The following is a 20,663-nucleotide window of genomic DNA, read 5'->3' as shown; positions in this document are numbered from 1 at the left end:
AACAGCAAAGGTAATCCAATTTTTCTAATAGTAATTCTGAGTTTAGGTGACCCCGAAGTTGGCGGATGTCAAAATAGCTAGCCGTGATGGCTGAGCTATATACTCAGAATATTGCAAAATGTGCTTTCGCCGAAAAGCTATTTTAAAATCGGACACCGCAATTGCATAAAGGAGTTCTGTATCAAGAATTCTTAAAATAATTGTTATGTATTTTGTCAACGTTTATCATGAGTAATTTAGTAAATTCACCGGAAGTTTTCGGTGGGTATGCTAGTTCTGAACATCACATGCTAATGTAAAAAGCTGTTTTTTTATATAAATATGAACTTGATTGAACAAAACATGCATGTGTTGTATAACATAATGTCCTAGGAGTGTCATCTGATGAAGATCATCAAAGGTTAGTGCTGCATTTAGCTGTGGTTTTGGTTTATGTGACCTATATGCTTGCTTGGAAAATGGCTGTGTGATTATTTGTGTAGTCTCCTAACATAATCTAATGTTTTGCTTTCGCTGTAAAGCCTTTTTGAAATCGGACAATGTGGTTAGATTAACGAGAGTCTTATCTTTAAAATGCGCGGTCACGAGAACTCTTTAAATGGGGTTCCGCTAGCAGAACGTCTAGATGCAAGAGGTTAATAAAAGACTCAATCATGGACACTTACTGAGACTTGTGGCTGCTTCACATGATGTACAGTGGCAAGAAAAAGTATGTGAACCCTTTGGAATTACCTGGATTTCTGTACAAATTGGTCATAAAATTTGATCTGATCTTCATCTAAGTCACAACAATACACAAACACAATGTGCTTAAACTAATAACACACAAATTATTGTATTTTTCTTGTCTTTATTGAATACATAATTTAGACATTCACAGTGTAGTTTGGAAAAAGTATGTGAACCCGTAGGCTAATGACTTCTCCAAAAGCTAATTGGAGTCAGGAGTCGGCTAACCTGGAGTCCAATCAATGAGACGAGATCAGAAATGTTGGTTAGAGATGCCTAGCCCTATAAAAAACTCACAAAATGTAAGTTGGCTATTCACAAGAAGCATTGCCTGATGTGAACCATGCCTCGAGCAAAAGAGATCTCAGAAGACCTAAGATTAAGAATTGTTGACTTTCATAAAGCTGGAAAGGGTTACAAAAGTATCTCTAAAAGTCTTGATTTTCATCAGTCTACGGTAAGAAAAATTGTCTATAAATTGAGAAAGTTCAGCACTGTTTCTACTCTCCCTAGGAGTGGCCATAAGGAAAAGATGACTGCAAGAGCACAGCGCAGAATGCTCAATGAGGTTAAGAAGAATCCTAGTGTCATCTAAAGACTTGTAGAAATCTCTGGAACATGCTAACATCTCTGTTGACGAGTCTACGATACTAAACAAGAATGGTGTTCATAGGAGTACACCACGGAAGAAGCCACTGCTGTCCAAAATATTTGAAATTTGCAAAAGTGCACCTGGATTTTCCACAGCGCTACTGGCAAAATATTCTGTGGACAGATGAAACTACAGTTGAGTTGTTTACAAGGAAAAGGCGCAGCACACCAACATCAATAACTTATCCCAACTGTAAAGTATGGTGGAGGGAGCATCATGATTTGTGGATGCTTTGCTGCCTCAGGACCTGGAACGAATTCCCAAGTTTATTAAGACATTTTGCAGGAGAATGCAAAATGTCTGCCAATTGAAGCACAACAGAAGTTGGGTGATCCAACAAGACAACGACCCAAAACACAGAAGTAAATCAACAACAGAATGGCTTCAACAGAAGAAATTACGCCTTCTGGAGTGGCCCAATCAGAGTCCTGACCTCTACCCAATTGACATGCTGTGGCAGGACCTCAAGAGAGCGGTTCACACCAGACAACCCAAGAATATTGCTGAACTGAAACAGTTTTGTAAAGTGGAATGGTCCAAAATTCTTCCTGACCGTTGTGCAGGTCTGATCCGGGTCTGATCCGCAACTACAGAAAACAATTGGTTGAGGTTATTGCTGCCATAGGAGGATCAACCAGTTATTAAATCCAAGGGTTCACATACTTTTCCCACTCTGCACTGTGAATGTTTACACAGTGTGTTCAATAAAGACATGAAAACGTATAATTGTTTGTGTGTTATTAGTTTAAACAGACTGTGTTTGTCTATTGTTGTGACTTAGATGAAGATCAGATCAAATTGAATTCCTTAGGGTTCTCATATTTGTTCTTGCCACTGTATTGTTGTCTCTACCTTTTTGCCCTTCGTGCTGTTGTCTGTGCCTAACAATGTTTGTAAAAATGTTGTGCTGCTACCATGTTGTGTTGCTGCCATGTTGTGTTGCTAACATGTTGTTGTTGTTGTGGTGCTACCATGCTGTGTTGTCATGTGTCGCTGTCATGCTGTGTTGTTGTCTTTGGTCTGTCTTTATGCATTGTGGTGTTTCTCTTGTTATTTTTTATTTGTTACTTTCCCCACAGGAGACCTTTTGCCTATTGGTAGGCCGTCATTGTAAATAACAATTTGTTCTTAATTGACTTGCCTAGTTGAATAAAATAAAAATGATAGAGGAAAGCTACAAGCAATACATATCATGAAACTCCTGGGGATAATAAAAACAAAACAATTATTCAAGGATGAATGTTTTTCTGTTGGGTATCTTTAATACATGCAATAGGACAGTGATCACTGATGACATTAGCAAAGACAACCCTCAATAAGTACTTGTAGGGTCTATTTTTCAAAATGTTGTCAATCAGCGAGGAGTTTGCTGGGTTTCTTACGTGAATCCATGTAGGTTTGGAGATTAGTTGAGTCAGGTTAAAGTCAAGACAAATATTCTTCAAATCATCAGAGGCCGGGGTAAGCAAATCCAGGTTAAATTCTCCTAAAATATGTCCTTCAGATGACAGAAAAGGTTTGAAATATTCAGAAATAGCATCAAATGCATCCATCAGTGCAGCAGGCTGGCAGTACAAACAAAAGTGTATTTTGGCACAAGGCCACATCTATAGTGCCTTCAGAAAGTATTCACACACCTTGACTTTTTCCGCATTTTGTTGTGTTACAACCTGCATTTAAAATGGATTAAATGTAGATGTTTTTTTGTTACTGGCCTACACACAATCCCCCATAATATCAAAGTGGAAATATGTTTTTCTAAATTTTTACAAATTAATAAAAAATGAAAAGCTGAACTGGCTTGCGTCAATAAGTATTCAACTTCTTTGTTATGGCAAGCCTAAATAAGTGTAGGACATAATAAGGAAGACCAGGAAGATTGTACAATGCCTCGAAAAGAATGTAACCTAATGGTATATGGGTAGGAAAAAAATGCAGACATTGAATATCTCTTTGAGCATGGTGAAGTTAATAATTAGAATTTGGTGTATCAATACACCCAGTCACTACAAAGATACAGGCATCCTTCCTAACCCAGTTGCCGGAGAAGAAGGAAACCACTCAGGGATTTCAACATGAGGCCAATGATGGTGACTTTAAAACAACATTGTACTTAATCCACAATACTAACCTAATTGAGTAAAAGGAAGGAAACATGTACAGAATACAAATATTCCAAAACATGCATCCTGTTTGCTACAAGGCAAACATGCATCCTGTTATGTTTGGGGCAAATCCAATTTAACACATTACTGAGTGCCACTCTCCATATTTTCAAGCATTATGTGTATGCTTGTAATCATTAAGGAATCAGAAGTTTTTCAGGATAAAAAAGAAGCCTGGAGCTAAGCACGGGCAAACTCCTAGAGGAAAGCCTGGTTCAGTCACTGGGAGATTATTTCACCTTTCAGCAGGACAATAACCAAAAGGGCAACATCTACCCTGGAGTTGCTTATCAAGAAGTCTGAATGTTCCTGAGTGACAGAGTTACAGTTTTGACTTAACCTCTATGGGCTAGGTGGGACGCTACTCAACAGCCAGTGTAATCCCGTGGCGCGTTATTCAAATACCTTAGAAATGCAAAACCTTCAATTTTTCAAACATATGACTATTTTACACCATTTTAAAGATGAGGCTCTCGTTAATCTAACCACACTGTCCGATTTCAAAAAGGCTTTACAACGAAAGCAAAACATTAGATTATGTCAGCAGAGTACCCAGCCAGAAATAATCAGACACCCATTTTTCAAGCTAGCATATAATGTCACATAAACCAAAACCACAGCTAAATGTAGCACTAACCTTAGATGATCTTCATCAGATGACAACCCTAGGACATTATGTTATACAATACATGCATGTTTTGTTCAATCAAGTTCATATTTATATCAAAAACCAGCTTTTTACATTAGCATGTGACTAGCATGTGACTAGCATTCCGACCGAACACTGCCGGTGAATTTACTAAATTACTCACGATAAACGTTCACAAAAAGCATAACAATTATTTTAAGAATTATAGATACAGAACTCCTCTATGCACTCGCTATGTCCGATTTTAAAATAGCTTTTCGGTGAAAGCACATTTTGCAATATTCTCAGTAGATAGCCCGGCATCACAGGGCTAGCTATTTAGACACCCAGCAAGTTTAGCACTCATCAAAGTCAGATTTACTATAAGAAAAATGTTATTACCTTTGCTGTCTTCGTCAGAATGCACTCCCAGGACTTCTACTTCAATAACAAATGTTGGTTTGGTCCAAAATAATCCATCGTTATATCCAAACAGCGGCGTTTTGTTCGTGCGTTCAAGACACTATCCGAAAGGGTAAATAAGGGTTACGAGCATGGCGCAATTCATGACAAAAGATTTCTAAATATTCCATTACCGTACTTCGAAGCATGTCAACCGCTGTTTAAAATCAATTTTTATGCCATTTTTCTCATAAAAAAGCGATAATATTCCGACCGGGAATCTGCGTTTAGGTAAACAGACAAAAGAAAAGAAAGCATTCGGTCGACTCGGGCACGTGCCTAAGCCCATAGTACTCTGAGCGGCCACTTGCCAAAAGCGATAAAGTGTTTCAGCCAGAGCCTGCCTCGATATCGTTCAGCTTTTTCCCGGGCTCTGAGAGCCTATGGGAGCCGTAGGAAGTGTCACGTTATTGCAAAGATCCTCAGTCTTCAATAAAAAGAGCCAAGATAAACACTACTTCTCAGACAGGCCACTTCCTGCATGGAATCTTCTCAGGTTTTGGCCTGCCATATGAGTTCTGTTATACTCACAGACACCATTCAAACAGTTTTAGAAACTTTAGGGTGTTTTCTATCCAAAGCCAATAATTATATGCATATTCTAGTTACTGGGCAGGAGTAGTAACCAGATTAAATCGGGTACGTTTTTTATCCGGCTGTGTCAATACTGCCCCCTAGCCCTAACAGGTTAAATCCGCTTGAAAATATATTGCGAGACTGGAAAACGGTTGTCTAGCAATGATCGACAACCAATTTGACAGAGTTTTAACAATTTAGAAAATAATATTGGGCAAATATTATACAATCCAAGTGTGCAAAGCTCTTAGAGACTTACCCAGAAAGATTCCCAGCTGTAATCGCTGCTAAAGGCGATTCTAACATGTTTTTAATCAAGGGTGTGAATACTTATGTAAATTAGATATTTCTATATTTCATTTTCAATAAGTGTATAAAAATTTCTAAAAACATGTTTTCACTTTGTCATTAAAGGATATTGAGTGTACAGTCGTGGCCAAAAGTTTTGAGAATGACACAAATATTAATTTCCACAAAGTTTGCTGCTTCAGTGTCTTTAGATATTTTTGTCAGATGTTACTATGGAATACTGAAGTATAATTACAACTATTTCATAAGTGTCAAAGGCTTTTATTGACAATTACCTGAAGTTGATGCAAAGAGTCAATATTTGCTTCTTGACCCTTCTTTTTCAAGACCTCTGCATTTCGCCCTGGCATGCTGTCAATTAACTTCTGGGCCACATCCTGACTGATGGCAGCCCATTCTTGCATAATCAATGCTTGGAGTTTGTCAGAATTTGTGGGTTTTTGTTTGTCCACCCGCCTCTTGAGGATTGACTACAAGTTCTCAATGGGATTAAGGTCTGGGGAGTTTCCTGGCCATGGACCCTAAATATCAATGTTTTGTTCCCCGAGCCACTTAGTTATCACTTTTGCCTTATGGCAAGGTGCTCCATCATGCTGGAAAAGGCACTGTTCATCACCAAACTGTTCCTGGGTGGTTTGGAGAAGTTTCTCTCGGAGGATGTGTTGGTACCATTCTTTATTCATGGCTGTGTTCTTAGGCAAAATTGTGAGTGAGCCCACTCCCTTGGCTGAGAAGCAACCCCACACATTAATGGTCTCAGGATGCTTTACTGTTGGCATGACACAGGACTGATGGTAGCGCTCACCTTGTCTTCTCCGGACAAGCTTTTTTCCAGATGCCCCAAACAATCAGAAAGGAAATGGCTTTACCCCAGTCCTCAGCAGTCCAATCCCTGTACCTTTTGCAGAATATCAGTCTGTCCCTGATGTTTTTCCTGGAGAGAAGTGGTTTCTTTGCTGCCCTTCTTGACACCAGGCCATCCTCCAAAAGTCTTTGCCTCACTGTGCGTGCAGATGCACTCACACCTGCCTGCTGCCATTACTGAGCAAGCTCTGTACTGGTGAGCCCCGATCCTGCAGCTGAATCAACTTTAGGAGACGGTCCTGGCGCTTGCTAGACTTTCTTGTGCGCCCTGAAGCCTTCTTCACAACAATTGAACCGCTCTCCTTGAAGTTCTTGATGATCCGATAAATGCTTGATTTAGGTGCGATCTTACTGGCAGCAATATCCTTGCCTGTGAAGCCCTTTTTGTGCAAAGCAATGATGACGGCACATGTGTCCTTGCAGGTAACCATGGTTGACAGAGGAAGAACAATGATTCCAAGCACCACCCTCCTTTTGAAGCTTCCAGTCTGTTATTCGAACTCAATCAGCATGACAGACTTATCTCCAGCCTTGTCCTCGTCAACACTCACACCTGTTTTAACGAGAGCATCACTGACATGATGTCAGCTGGTCCTTTTGTGGCAGGGCTGAAATGCAGTGGAAATGTTTTGGGGGGATTCAGTTAATTTGCATGGCAAAGAGGGACTTTGCAATTAATTGCAATTCATCTGCTCACTCTTCATAACATTCTGGAGTATATGCAAATTGCCATCATACAAACTGAAACAGCAGACTTTGTGAAAATGTATATTTGTGTCATTCTCAAAACTTTTGACCACGACTGTATATCGGTGAGTTTTTGTTATTTTTTATTAATTAATTTTGAAATCAGGCTGTAACACAACAAATTCTGGTATAAGTCAAAGTGTATGAACACTTTCTCAAGGCACTGTATCACTGTTTCCTGTGGCTCAGTTTATAGAGCATGGTGTTTTCAATGTCAGCATGGTGTGTGCAACACCAGGGTTGTGGGTTTGATTTTTGATTCCCACGGGGGGCCTGTACACACAAAAAAAATGCTTGAAATTAAATGTATGAAATGTTTGCATTCACTACTGTAAGTCGCTCTGGATAAGAGCATCTGCTAAATGACTAAAATGTAAATGTATCACAAACACTCAAACCTTTTGGGCATACTGATAGTTAGAGAACATGATGCCACAAGTTGATTACACATATGTTGCCCCTTGGGCCAGGTCTTTGTGAGAACCATAATATTAGGGTTCGTATCATGCACCCAGACATCAAGAAGGTCCATCTTTGATATCAAGCTTCACAAGTTTATGTGCAACAGCTCAAGCCCTCTACATTATTTGAAAACCGAGGAGTTCGCCATATTTGTGGAATTCACAATACAACTAATAACCCTTTACAAGTTAACAGCTAGCTGCCGGGTTGACAGAGATATTCAGAGGATTAAGAGGAACATAAATTAGGGAACTTACATTGGCCACACTACTACGGGACATAACATGCTTTCCATGTCCTTTGTTACTAACAGACCCAGACCGTCAGTCTCTAAAACAGTTTGCCATGTTGCTGGAAATTATCCTGTCCAGTTAGGGTGAATCCTGTCTATTTTAAAAAGCGCTGTTGCTCCCATAGCAAATCAAAATAGTCACAAAAGGAAACAATATTTATATTGCACAGTTCCATGAGGTATTGGTTTAGGGCAACGAGGCAGCTGCAATGTTCCGGACCACTTTGATAGTATGGGAGATGTCCACAGATAATTATTCTCTCACCTATGGTAATGAGGGTGTTAAAAACATAGTTTTGTAGTCCTCCCTCAGTTCCAAGTGTCGTCCAAAGCGAATGTCATTAAACCCAACATGTGTGACGATGGTGCCAATATTAGAGTTATTAGACCAGAACTGATTCAAACCAAGCTAGCCTAACTGCACTAGCAGCATTGGATGGCGTCAAGAGGCGTGGTAGGCTGGTGGTATGGACAGGGGTTGTAGCTACTGGCCGGCTGCCAGCTGTTGGTCAATTCCCAGGAACAGAGCCGACTCCCAGGGCCGGTAGGTCTGCCTCCATTGGGACAAAACTGTTTGATAGCCCAATTGGATCTTCCAGAAGAGATGTAGACCAGCCAGACTTCCACCCTCCAGGACCTCCTATGCCTGGCTAGTGATCTCTTATGGGCAGCAGAGTTGATCTTACCATCTGTCTGGTGGAGTGGAACAGATCAATCGACTCATCGACACCCTGGCTGTAGGAGGCACTCAAGACCGAGATGCGATTCGCCTGGGATGCCGCTTTGTCGGTGAAGTTTGATAGCAGGACCTGCTTCTACCGCAGCTGAGCTAACAACAGGAGAATCTCTTCCTGAAGCTGCTTGATGGTGATGCATATAGGGCAGACGAACCCCCGTCCATCGATCAGTTACCCCCTTTTCCCTCCTCTTGCATGGAAATCATCTCGCACCTGTCACAATTGGGCCCAGCCATGTATAATAACCCAGGTAGGCTAGCACTGCTAGTCTGCTAGCCGATAGGATCCAAGCTCGGGTCAGGTTCGAGCAGTCCCAGCCACAAGGGCTAACCGTGATGTGGATAAAATCTTGAATCCAAACGCTAACTCAAACAATACGAAGACATAGATTAGACTAAAAACAGACTAAACAAACTATTAATTCACATGCCAAACCAATCAAAAAACACCAGCCTTCCCTTCAACCAGACGTAATGTAGTCTACATTACAGTAAAGCACAAGGAGTTCCCATGGGAACAAGTATGTTTGGAGAGACGTGAGATAACATCAGGGGAATTGCCCAAACTATGCATGGATCTCCTATGTCATAGTCTGTTTACTAGACCTATCTCACAGGCTGACCTCACCATAGTTACACACAACAACACACCTCCTTCACCCCCATCAGACATACATTACATCACTATAAATGGGTTCACTGTTTTTCATTTCTGTAAATGAGCAGACATGTGGAGATAAGGGCCCAATAAGACCTAGACCATAACATCTTCTCCTACCTCACAGGCTGTTGTTGTGCATGGTGCGCTGTGATGGCGTGTGTGTGAGTATGAAACTCTCCGTGCACTGCTGGCTGCTGGAGGACAGCGACCTCCTGGGCGAGCGCTGGAACCGGTTCCTCCGGTTGAAGTAGCTGCCCGCGGTGCAGGTACGTTGACGTTTCCGCAGGTACTCCTTGTAGTTCTTGGTGAGCAGCGTGTAGAGGAAAGGGTTGATGCAGCTGTTGGAGTAGGTGAGGCAGGTGGTCAGATAGTTGATGTTGCGCTTGGCCTTGGTGGAGAGGTCGATGGAGGGGTGGAACTGACCCAGGAGCTGCCAGATCCAGAAGGGCAGGAAACAGGCCCAGAACAGCAGGACGATGGTAAAGATCAGGTAGAGGACCTAGAGAATAGAGAAATACAAGATGGAGTTAGAACTAGCTCAGATAGAGGACCTGTTGGACAGGGATTTACAAGATTACAGCAATCAATCACATTCACTTGTTTTGCTTGACATATCTAAATGATGGATAGGCAGAGAGATAGTTAGTTTGATTGACTGACCTTCTGGTTTGGTAGTTTCTTGGTTTGTTTGAAGGTTTCTGTCTGAGAGATCCAGTAGGTGCGAGCCAGCCCGATGTAGAGAAAGCCAATGATCATCCCCGGAGCCACGATGCTGGTACAGAACAGGAAAGTGATGTACACCTTATAGGACAGCGGAGAGATGGTCGGCTGGCACATGGCCTTGCTACCTACCATCATCATCTGAATCCTGAGGATCATAGGTAAAGTAAGGACCAGGGAAGCCACCCATACAAGCACCGCAATGGCTTTGCGGTAGCTCTTGGACCGTTTGACTGTGTCCAGCGGTTTCAGCACGGCAAAGTACCTCTCCGTGCTCATGATGGTCAGCGTAAAAATGCTGGCGTGCATTGTCAGGAAATCCATACTGATCAGAATCCTGCAACCAGCATCGCCGAAATACCAACCTTTCAGGAAGTACGTGCAGACCACGAACGGGATGGTCAACAGATAGAGCAGATCCGCCAAGGCTAGGTTGATGATGTAAATATACATGGACGCTGCAGAACGCATGGAGTGACACATGACCACGAGGGTGTAGATGTTTCCGGAAACGCCGACCAGACACATGAGGGAGAGTATACAGCCTATGGTGAAGGTGGCGGCTGTGTTTTCAGAAGAGGAAGGGGCAGAGTCAAAAGGCGAGTCGGTGGCGTTGGGGATCCACTCCACCAGGACCAGCAGGGGTTTCATGGATACAGTGGTCATCGCTATGGAGGGGGAGCGGGGCATGGGAGAGCAGAGACAGATAAGCAAGGGAAATGTTATCAATCATTATTATTCAATTATATCTATTATTTGCATTTCTGCAGCAACAACAGATGTTCCATGTATATTATGGTGATTTTAGGTTATGGGAAGAAAGGAATGGGAAATACAGTGCCTTCAGAAAGTATTCATAACCCTTGGCTTATTCAACATTTTGTTGTTTTACAGCCTAAATTCAAAATGGATTAAATAAATAATAATCGCACCCATCTACACACAATACACAACAAAGTTAAAACATGTTTTTAGAAATGTTTGCACATTTATTGAACATGAAATACAGAAATATTTAATTTACATAAGTATTCACATTTATTCACAATACATGTTAGAATCACCTTTGGCAGCAATTACAGCTGTGAATATTTCTGTATAAGTCTCTAAGAGCTTTGCACACCTGGATTGTACAATATCTGCACATTATTTAATGTTTTATTCCTCAAGCTCTGTCAAATTGGTTGTTGTTCATGGCTAGACAGCCACTTTAAAGTCTTGCCAAAGATTTTCAAGTCGATATAAGTCAAAACTGTAACCAGGCCATTCAGAAACATTCAACGTTTTCTTGGTAAGCAACTCCAGTGTATAGCATGGGCTAGCCCATGCTATGACCATCTCGCGGGGAGGGCTCCTGGGCTGCTCCTGAAGCCCACTCATCGGCTGCAATATCCGGACCACTTCTACTGCCGGTACGGGGACGGAACCCCGCCGATCCTTCACGACTGGAATACCGACATAATCTGCTCGAGGATTCCAACAGGCTCCTCAGGCGCGACGTCCCCTGAAGGCCGATTCTGCTAACCGCGGCCTACTAGCTATCTAGAGCATATTGGACTGTTAGCTGATCCATTGGCCAGTTTCTTGGACCACTATACCTATTTTGGACTTGGACCCCCCTGCTACTTGGAACCCTACTAATTCCACAACTGGTCTATCGACGTCACTGCACGAGGAGGCGAAAACAGACTTTCCCCATTCGTGACGTCCCTCTAAGGCCCTTCTGCTAACTTGCTAGCCCTGGCCTGCTAACTGCTAGCTTGCTATCCCGGCCTGCTAAATGTCTGAATCGCCGTGTCCCCAGCCAACCCAACCACTCACTGGACCCATACGATTCACTTGGCTGTGCATGCTTCTCCCTAATATCAATATGCCTTGTCCGTTACTGTCCTGGTTAGTGATTACTGTCTTATTTCACTGTAGAGCCTCTAGCCCTGCTCAATATGCCTTAACCAAGCATGTTGTTCCACCTCCCACATATGCGATGACATCACTTGGTTTAAACGTCTCTAAAGACTATATCTCTCTCATCATTACTCAATGCCTAAGTTTACCTCCAATGTACTCTCTTCCTACCATACCTTTGTCTGTACGTTATGCCTTGAATCTATGCTATCGTGCCCAGACACCTGCTCCTTTTACTCTCTGTTCCGAACGTGCTAGACGGCCAGTTCTTATAGCCTTTAGCCGTACCCTTATCCTACTTCTCCTCTGTTCCTCTGGTGATGTAGAGGTTAATCCAGGACCTGCAGTGCCTAGCTCCACTCCTACTCCCCAAGTGCTCTCATTTGTTGAATTCTGTAACCGTCAAAGCCTTGGTTTCATGCATGTTAATTAGAAGCCTACTCCCTAAGTTTGCTTTATTCACTGCTTTAGCACACAATGCCACAATGTCCTAGGCGTGTGTCTGATTCCTGGCTAAGGAAGACCACCAAAAACCCTGAAATTTCCATCCCTAACTACAACATCTTCCGACAGGATAGAACTGCCAAAGGGGGTGGTGTTGCAATCTACTGCAGAAATAGCCTACAGAGTTCTGTCATACTATCCAGGTCTGTACCCAAACAATTCGAGCTTATACTTTGAAAAATCCACCTTTCCAGAAACAAGTCTCTCACCGTTGCCGCTTGCTATATACCACCCTCTGCCCCCAGCTGTGCCCTGGACACCATATGTGAATTGATTGCCCCCCCACCTATCTTCTGTGCTTGTGCTGCTAGGTGACCTAAACTGGGACATGTTTAACAACACCGGCCATCCTACAAAAACATCCTGTGGCGTTCTTCATTGCCATCGAATAGCCCCCGGGATATGCAACTTTTCAGGGAAGTTAGGAACCAATATACACAGGCAGTTAGGAAAGCTAAGGCTAGCTTTTTCAAACAGAAATTTGCATCCTGCAGTACAAACTCAAAAAAGTTCTGGGACACTGTAAAGTCCATGGAGAATAAGAGCACCTCCTCCCAGCTGCCCACTCCACTCAGGCTAGGAAACACTGTCACTACCGATAAATCCACAATAACTGAGAATTTCAATAAGCATTTTTCTACGGCTGGCCATGCTTTCCACCTGGCTACTCCTACCCCGGTCAACAGCCCTGCGCTCCCCACAGCAACTCGCCCAAACCTCCCCCACTTCTCCTTCACCCAAATCCGTATAGCTGATGTTCTGAAATAGCTGCAAAATCTGGACCCCTACAAATCAGCCAGGCTAGACAATCTGGCCCCTCTCTTTCTAAAATTATCTGCCGAAATTGTTGCAACCCCTATTACTAGCCTGTTCAACCTCTCTTTCGTATAGTCTGAGATTCCCATAGATTGGAAAGCTGCAGCAGTCATCCCCCTCTTCGAAGGGGGAGACACTCTAGACCCAAACTGCTACAGACCTATATCTATTCTGCCCTGCCTTTCTAAGGTCTTTGAAAGCCAAGTTAACAAACAGATTACCGACCATTTCGAATCTCACCGTACCTTCTCCGCTATGCAATCTGGTTTCAGAGCTGGTCATGGGTGCACCTTAGCCACGCTCAAGGTCCTAAACAATATCATAACCTTCATCGAAAAGAGTGCCACAGGGTTCAATTCTCGGGCCGACTCTCTTCTCTGTACACATCAATGATGTCACTCTTGCTGCTGGTGTTTCTTTGATCCACCTCTACGCAGACGACACCATTCTGTATACTTCTGGCCCTTCTTTGGACACTGTGTTAACTAACCTCCAGATGAGCTTCAATGCCATACAACTTTCCTTCCGTGGCCTCCAACTGCTCATAAATGCAAGTACAACTAAATGCATGCTCTTCAACCGTTCGCTTCCCGCACCTGCCCGCCTGTCCAGCATCAATACTCTAGACGGTTCTGACTTAGAATATGTGGACAACTACAAATACCTAGGTGTCTGGTTAGACTGTAAACTCTCCTTCCAGACTCACATTAAACATTTCCAATCCAAAATTGAATCTAGAATCGGCTTCCTATTTCGCAACAAAGCATCCTTCACTCATGCTGCCAAACATACCCTCATAAAACTGACCATCCTACTGATCCTCGACTTCGGCGATGTCATTTACAAAATAGCCTCCAACACTCTACTCAACAAATTGGATGCAGTCTATCACAGTGCCATCCGTTTTGTCACCAAAGCCCCATATACTACCCACCTGTCACGACTTCCGCCGAAGTTGGTCCCTCTCCTTGTTCGGGCAGCGTTCGGCGGTCAACGTCACCGACCTTCTAGCCATCGCCAATCCACTTTTAATTTTCCATTGGTTTTGTCTTCCATCACACCTGGTTCCAATTCCATCAATTACATGTTGTGTATTTAATCCTATGTTCCCCCCCATGTCCTTTTCCGTAATTGTTTGTTGTAGTGCTTGTGCTGATATTTTACTGGGTTTTGTTTGACCCATTTACTGTATTGTTCTGTTGACGGTGGTTTATTGTTATTAAACACAACCGTTGTAAATCAGTTTCCGCTCTCCTGCGCCTGACTTCTCTGCGACCAGTAGCATCGCATTACACCACCACTGCGACCTGTAAATCAAATAAAATCAAATTTTAGGCCATCGTTGGCTGGCCCTTGCTTCTTACTTCATTTCCACTGGCTCCAGGTCGTCTACAAGTCTCTGCTAGGTAAAGCCCTGCCTTATCTCAGCTCACTGGTCACCATAGCAGCACCCACCCATAGCACGTGCTCCAGCAGGTATATCTCACTGGTCACCCCCAAAGCCAATTCTTCCTTTGGCCGCCTCTCCTTCCAGTTCTTTGCTGCCAATGACTGGAACGAACTGCAAAAATCTTACCTCCCTCACTAGCTTTAAGCACCAGCTGTCAGAGCAGCTCACAGATCACTGCACCTGTACATAGCTCATCTGTAAATAGCCTATCCAATCTACATCATCCCCATACTGTATTTATTTATTTATCTTGCTCCTTTGCACCCCAGTGTCTCTACTTGTACATTCATCTTCTGCACACCCTACCATTCCAGTGTTTAATTGTTATATTGTAATTACATCGCCACCATGGCCTTTTTATTGCCTTACCCCTCCTATCCTACCTCATTTGCACATGCTGTTTATAGATTTTTCTACTGTATTATTGATTGTATGTTTATTTGTTTCATGTGTAACTCTGTGTTGTTGTATGTGTCGAACTGCTTTGCTTTATCTTGGCCAGGTCGCAGTTGCAAATGAGAACTTGTTCTCAACTAGCCTACCTGGTAAAATAAAGGTGAAATAAAATAAAAATAAGTAAAAATATTTGGCCTTGTGTTTTAGGTTGTTGTCCTGTTATAAGGTGAATTTGTCTCCCAGTGTGTTGGACAGCAGTCTGAATCAGGTTTTCCTCTAGGATTTTGCTTGTGCTTAGCTTTATTCCATTTCCTTTTATCCTACAATACTCCCTAGTTCTTGCCGATGACAAGCATACAAATAACATGATGCAGCTACCTCCATGCTTGAAAATATGAAGAGTGGTACTCAGTAATGTGTTGTGTTGGATTTTCCCTAAACATAACACTTTGTATTCAGGACAAAGTACATTTCTTTGCCACATGTTTTGCAATTTTACTTTAGTGCCTTATTTCAAACAGGATGCATGTTTTGGAATATATTTAATTCTGTACAGGATTCCTTCAGTTCACTCTGTCATGTAGGTTAGTATTTTGGAGGAACTACAATGTTGTTGGAGTAACTACAATGTTATTGATCCATCCTCAGTTTTCTCCTATCGCAGCCATTAAACTCTGTAACTGTTTTAAAGTCCCCATTGGCCTCATAGTGAAATCCCTGAGCGGTTTCCTTCCTGTCAGGCAACTGAATTAAGAAGGATGCCTGTATCTTTGTAGTGACTGGATGTATTGATACACCATCCAAAGTGTAATAATCTGCTTATATTTATTTTTACCTACAGTATCTACTAATAGTTGCCCTTCTTTGCGAGGCATTGGAAAACCTACCTGGTCTTTGTGGTTGACTCTGTGTTTGAAATTCACTGCGTGACTGAGGGACCTTACAGATAATTGTATGTGTGGGGTACAGAGATGAGGTAGTCATTCAAATCATGTTAAACACTATTATTGCACATAGAGTGTTTCCATGCAGCCTATTGTCTGACTTGTTAAGTGCATTTTTACCCCTGAACTTATTTAGGCTTGCCATAAAGGGGTTGAATACTTATTGCCTCAAGACATATCAGCTTTCCATTTTTAATTAATTTGTAAAGACTTAGAAAAACAACATTATTACAATGACATTATGGGGTATTGTGTGTAGGCCAGTGACACAACATCTCAATTTAATCCATTTAAAATTTAGGCTGTAACACAACAAAATGTGGAAAAAGGGTGTGTGAATAATTTCTGAAGGCACTGTAAATAAATAGATATTTTCTTTAACGATCACTCCACCAAGATCACCATTGGTTCCATGGATGCGGTGGACATCGCTGGAAAGAGGAGTGGAAGACAGGGAACAAAATGGAGAGCTTGAGAAGAGAGGAAGAGAGAAAGAGAGGAAGAGAGAAAGAGATAGATTAGAGCTAGAGAGAATGACCGAGATATAAAGGGAGAGATAGAGAGAGAGAACATACGAAGTAGTACTGGTGAAAGTGTCGCTAGATGGAACCAATTTGATTAACAGTGAAGTCTCATCTTGAATTAGACCTTCTGCTGGTCTCGCTAATCCAGATTTGGAAATGTGAGTATAATTAGATACTTCTGGGTGATAACATTTGTGTTCCAAACCTTATTCGCAGGTTGCCCAGACCCAGATGTAGCCAATTCCTCAACTAAAAGGTACTTTCCATGGAGATTCTCCTTTGCCGTTTTAGTCCAGGAGTAGACATACACTGGTTTAACTGGCCCTTAATAAATCTAAGTCAATCTCCACAAACAATCTCCATGAAATCCAAAGCTGATTATGCTTCTGTAATAGCAGAATGAGCAGAACAGGGATGAATCGGACAGCAAATCCCCAGGAAAGAGAAAGAGAAACAAAGTAAAACTTTTTCAAAAGAAGCGTATCTTAGGGAGCATGAAACTTCTTTCTACGGACTTAAGGTAAAATTCACTGAAATTCTATTCAGCAATTGGGAAATGCAATCATGTTCCAATAAATATGGTAAGGTGGGTCGATATACTTAACTGCATTGACTGACTAGAATACAAATGTCAGTGACCTTAGCTGCCCTAGTGGCAGTACTGTGGTTCAATACGGAGTGCACTCTTAGAAAAAAGGGTTCCAAAAGGGTTCTTCGGGCTTTCCCCATTGGAAAATCATTTTTGGTTCCAGGTAGAACCCTCTGTGGAAAGGGTTGTTATTCGACCCAGAAGGGTTCTACCTGGAACCAGATGAAGAACCCTTTTATGTTTTTTGTCTATGAGTTTAGGATCAGGATAATAGCATATAGGAATCAAATAAGACATGCGTAGTTAGGGGGAGATCATCATAGATTATATTGGTCTGGTTATAAATTGCTTATAAATATAACTGCTATGGTTTGTGAACAATTATATTAACTTACAGTGTAAAACCCGTTGGTCTTGATGTCCATATGTCTACAAATCAATTTAATAAATGGTATATACGTGGTAAATAATATTAATAACATATAATACATGAACAAACCCTACACAATTATTTAAATAAAAAATAAAAATGAACCTGCTTTTTTTTCTATTCTGCAGTCTCACTTCAGACTCTGATGAAAGTTAGATGGAAGAGTTTGATCTTAGATCCATGCTCTTATAGCCTTTTAAATCCACTATCAATGTCAGGATCCTCAGGGAAAGGTTGTTCCCTTAGGATCCTGAATCCAGCTGTTCATACAGAGGTAATTTACATATCACCTGATATCTACTGATAGTCAAATCAGGCCACATACTCCATCTCTGATGACATACACAGAGGATGACGCAAACATTTTCCACAAAATGTATTCTAATTAGCTAGTAGATCAAATATTAATTGACTATAAAAACAAAACAACAGCAGACTGTTTTCCAGACTGGATGTAATTATAATTGTACTTTGCCTCAGTCAGATTCTCTCTCTTAGAACTGACATAAATCAATACAAATGTAATCCGCTCTAAGTCTCCCTGTGCGACACCAGCCAGACACATCACCAGCAGACGTGACGTTGAAGAACAGACTCAATGTCTGGGAGTTACACTCTGATGCCTATTTAATTAACTACTCTTTATCTGCCCGGCAGCCTGTTGGAGTGCCAGGTGTGTGTGTGTGTGTGTGTGTGTGTGTGTGTGTGTGGTGTGTGCGTGCATGCCTTACCTTGATTGTAAGCCGCAGACAGACTGGCAGCCTGAACAGAAAAATTTAGCATCTAGCTCCGTTTGCCCGTTGAACCATCACCTTGCTCACTCTGGTCCCCCAAATTTCACACATACTGCAGGTATCTCTAGAGCCATTAAAGTCCACACAGAATCTTCAGGGAATCTGGTGATTCTTTGCATTTGAATTGAGATAAATAAAAAAAAATTGAGTTTGGGTTAGAAAAATCCTGTGCTATAATACCACTATCTTTAGTTTACCATAGTAAAAAAGTCTGTCAATCAAAAGGTGAATGAATCCGAGATCTGAAAAAAAAGAAAGGTGTCTTTTGAGCTGGAGTAAAACTTATCCTACGCTCTCTGTCTCTCAGTGCCTCTTGAGAGTACCTTCCACAGGTCTGGTTGACAGCTTTAAAATGCCACTGGAGAAAAAAAAAATCTATGAAATGATGAGGAGAAAAAGGAACGTTTCCTTGCGGGGAGCAGAGAGTGACGGAGGTGAGAATCACAATAAGCCACAGCTGGTTACGGTGAATCCCCTTCACTGAGACATGGTGTGCCTGAGAGACGGAGAGAAAGAGGGGAGAGAGGAGGGAGGGAGGGAGAAGAGGGAGGGAGAGAGAGAGAGACTCATAGAGAAGCACTCTCGCGAGAAGTGGGAGGGGGAGACTGAAAGAGGGACAGAATGGGGAGAGAAAGAGAAATGGATTGAGAGAGAGGCAGGGGGGAGAAAGATAAAGAGACTGTCAGGGAAGTGGCATGGATTATACAGAAATATGCAGGAAATATGTCCTGCTCACTCTCCTCTACCCTTTAACCTGCTATTTTTGTGTAACAGTAGTGTGTGTGTGTGTTAAGCTAGGAAAATATCTTTCAGACTCCCTATCTGTCAGCACAGGGGCGCCGCAGGGTTGCGTTCTCTCCTCCTTCCTCTACACCAATGACTGCACCTCCAATGACACATCTGTCAAACTACTCAACATTGCTGATGACAACACCCTGGTCGGTATCAACTCAGATGGTGACGAGTCCAAGAAACTAGGAGAGATTGACCGCCTGGTGGCCTGGTGCAGTCGCAACAACCTGGAACTCAACACAGTCAAAACTGTGGAGTTGGTGGTTGACTTCAGAAAATGTCCCCCACCATCTCTCCCCCTCGATATTGATGCTTCAGGCGTCAGCAAGGCCAAGTCATTCAAATACCTGGGAACCATCATCTCCCACAACCTCAAGTGGGAGGGCAACATCACAGTGGTGACAAAGAAGGCTCGACATAGGATGTACTATCTGTGCTAGCTGAAGAAACTCAAACTCTCTCTGACAATTCTGATTCGGTTCTATACGGCCATCATTGAGTCCATCCTCACCTCTTCTATCACCGTCTGGTTTGGGTCTGCCCGCCGCAAGGGCAAACTGCAGCGCATTGTCCGGTCTGCAGAGAAGGTTACCGGCTGTCACCTGCCTTCCAGGACAAGGAAGCGTGCAGGAAAGATTATCACCGACCCTGCCCACTCCAGACACCCCATCTTTCAAAGACTCCCCTCTAGCAGACAGTTTAGGTCAATCATGAACATTTTCTTCCCCCATGCTGTGGCCCTCATCAACCGGCCATCAGGCTCATAGCGATTAAGTGACTTTGCATTTAGCCGACTACTGCACCTTGTCATCAACAACCTGTTGTACAAATCTGCACTATACTGCATCTGGATATATTCATCAGGGCAGCTTCCCTCCCTCTGCTTATATAGATATCTCCTCTGTAAATGTTAGCTTCCCCCTGTAGTCAGCCTATACTACTTTTGTCTTTTATGTTTACTGTTCTGACTTTGTATTGTATTCTGTATTATGTATATGTGGACTTGTGTTTGTATTTTGTTTGTATGTTGTCTTTTGCTGGCAGCACCTCACTAAGTCAAATTCTGGGTATGTGTAAACGTATTTGGGGAATAAAGGCGATTCTAATTCTGTAATCTTCCAAGGTGGTTGTGTGTACAGTATATTTTATGGTACTATGTATACATGACTATGCTGCTTTAAACTTTTTCTTGTAAACATCAGATATAACCGGAGATGTTTTGTGAGTGTGTTTTCGAGAAAGCGCGATTCAGTACTTGGCCCTGCACAGTTTAAATCAATAAACTCTCTCTAACCAGAGACAGAGGGGACAAGACATATCTCTCCAACATACAGAAGTCCATCCAAGGTCCTCCTGAAATCACAGGAGACAATTTGTGTTGATTAGAGAGAACTAAATTCCCATTCCTGACCCCCGTCCATACACACACCCATGACAACCCACACTCAGAGATCAGACTCATTATCTGCATTAGCCTGCTGTGGGACTACAGCTCAAGGATATTGTATCAAGCACA

General features: G+C 42.4%; 1 protein-coding gene across 4 annotated transcripts in view; it reads right to left on the bottom strand.

The window, feature by feature from the left end:
• Window positions 1–18,863, bottom strand: part of uts2r (urotensin 2 receptor) — an 82,941-nt gene extending 64,078 nt beyond the window's left edge. For 2 of the 4 annotated variants that reach the window (XM_014179473.2, XM_014179477.2), the window contains exons 1-4: window positions 18,293–18,863; window positions 9,944–10,671; window positions 9,707–9,782; window positions 9,401–9,621 (exon numbers count right to left, since the gene is read on the bottom strand). In XM_014179473.2, coding sequence (XP_014034948.1) covers window positions 9,401–9,621; window positions 9,707–9,782; window positions 9,944–10,671; window positions 18,293–18,344 — 1,077 coding nt within the window. In that variant the 5' untranslated portion in view covers window positions 18,345–18,863. Of the gene's footprint in view, window positions 1–9,400; window positions 9,783–9,943; window positions 10,672–18,292 lie in introns of all 4 variants that reach the window. The other 2 variants (XM_014179471.2, XM_014179470.2) reach the window with 1 other exon arrangement.
• Window positions 18,864–20,663: the final 1,800 nt, after the last annotated feature.

The sequence above is a fragment of the Salmo salar genome, chromosome ssa28, assembly GCF_905237065.1.
Source record: "Salmo salar chromosome ssa28, Ssal_v3.1, whole genome shotgun sequence".
Classification (NCBI taxonomy): Eukaryota; Metazoa; Chordata; class Actinopteri; order Salmoniformes; family Salmonidae; genus Salmo; species Salmo salar.
Note: the sequence above shows the minus strand (reverse complement) of the source record. Positions and strands in the feature narration are given on the sequence as shown.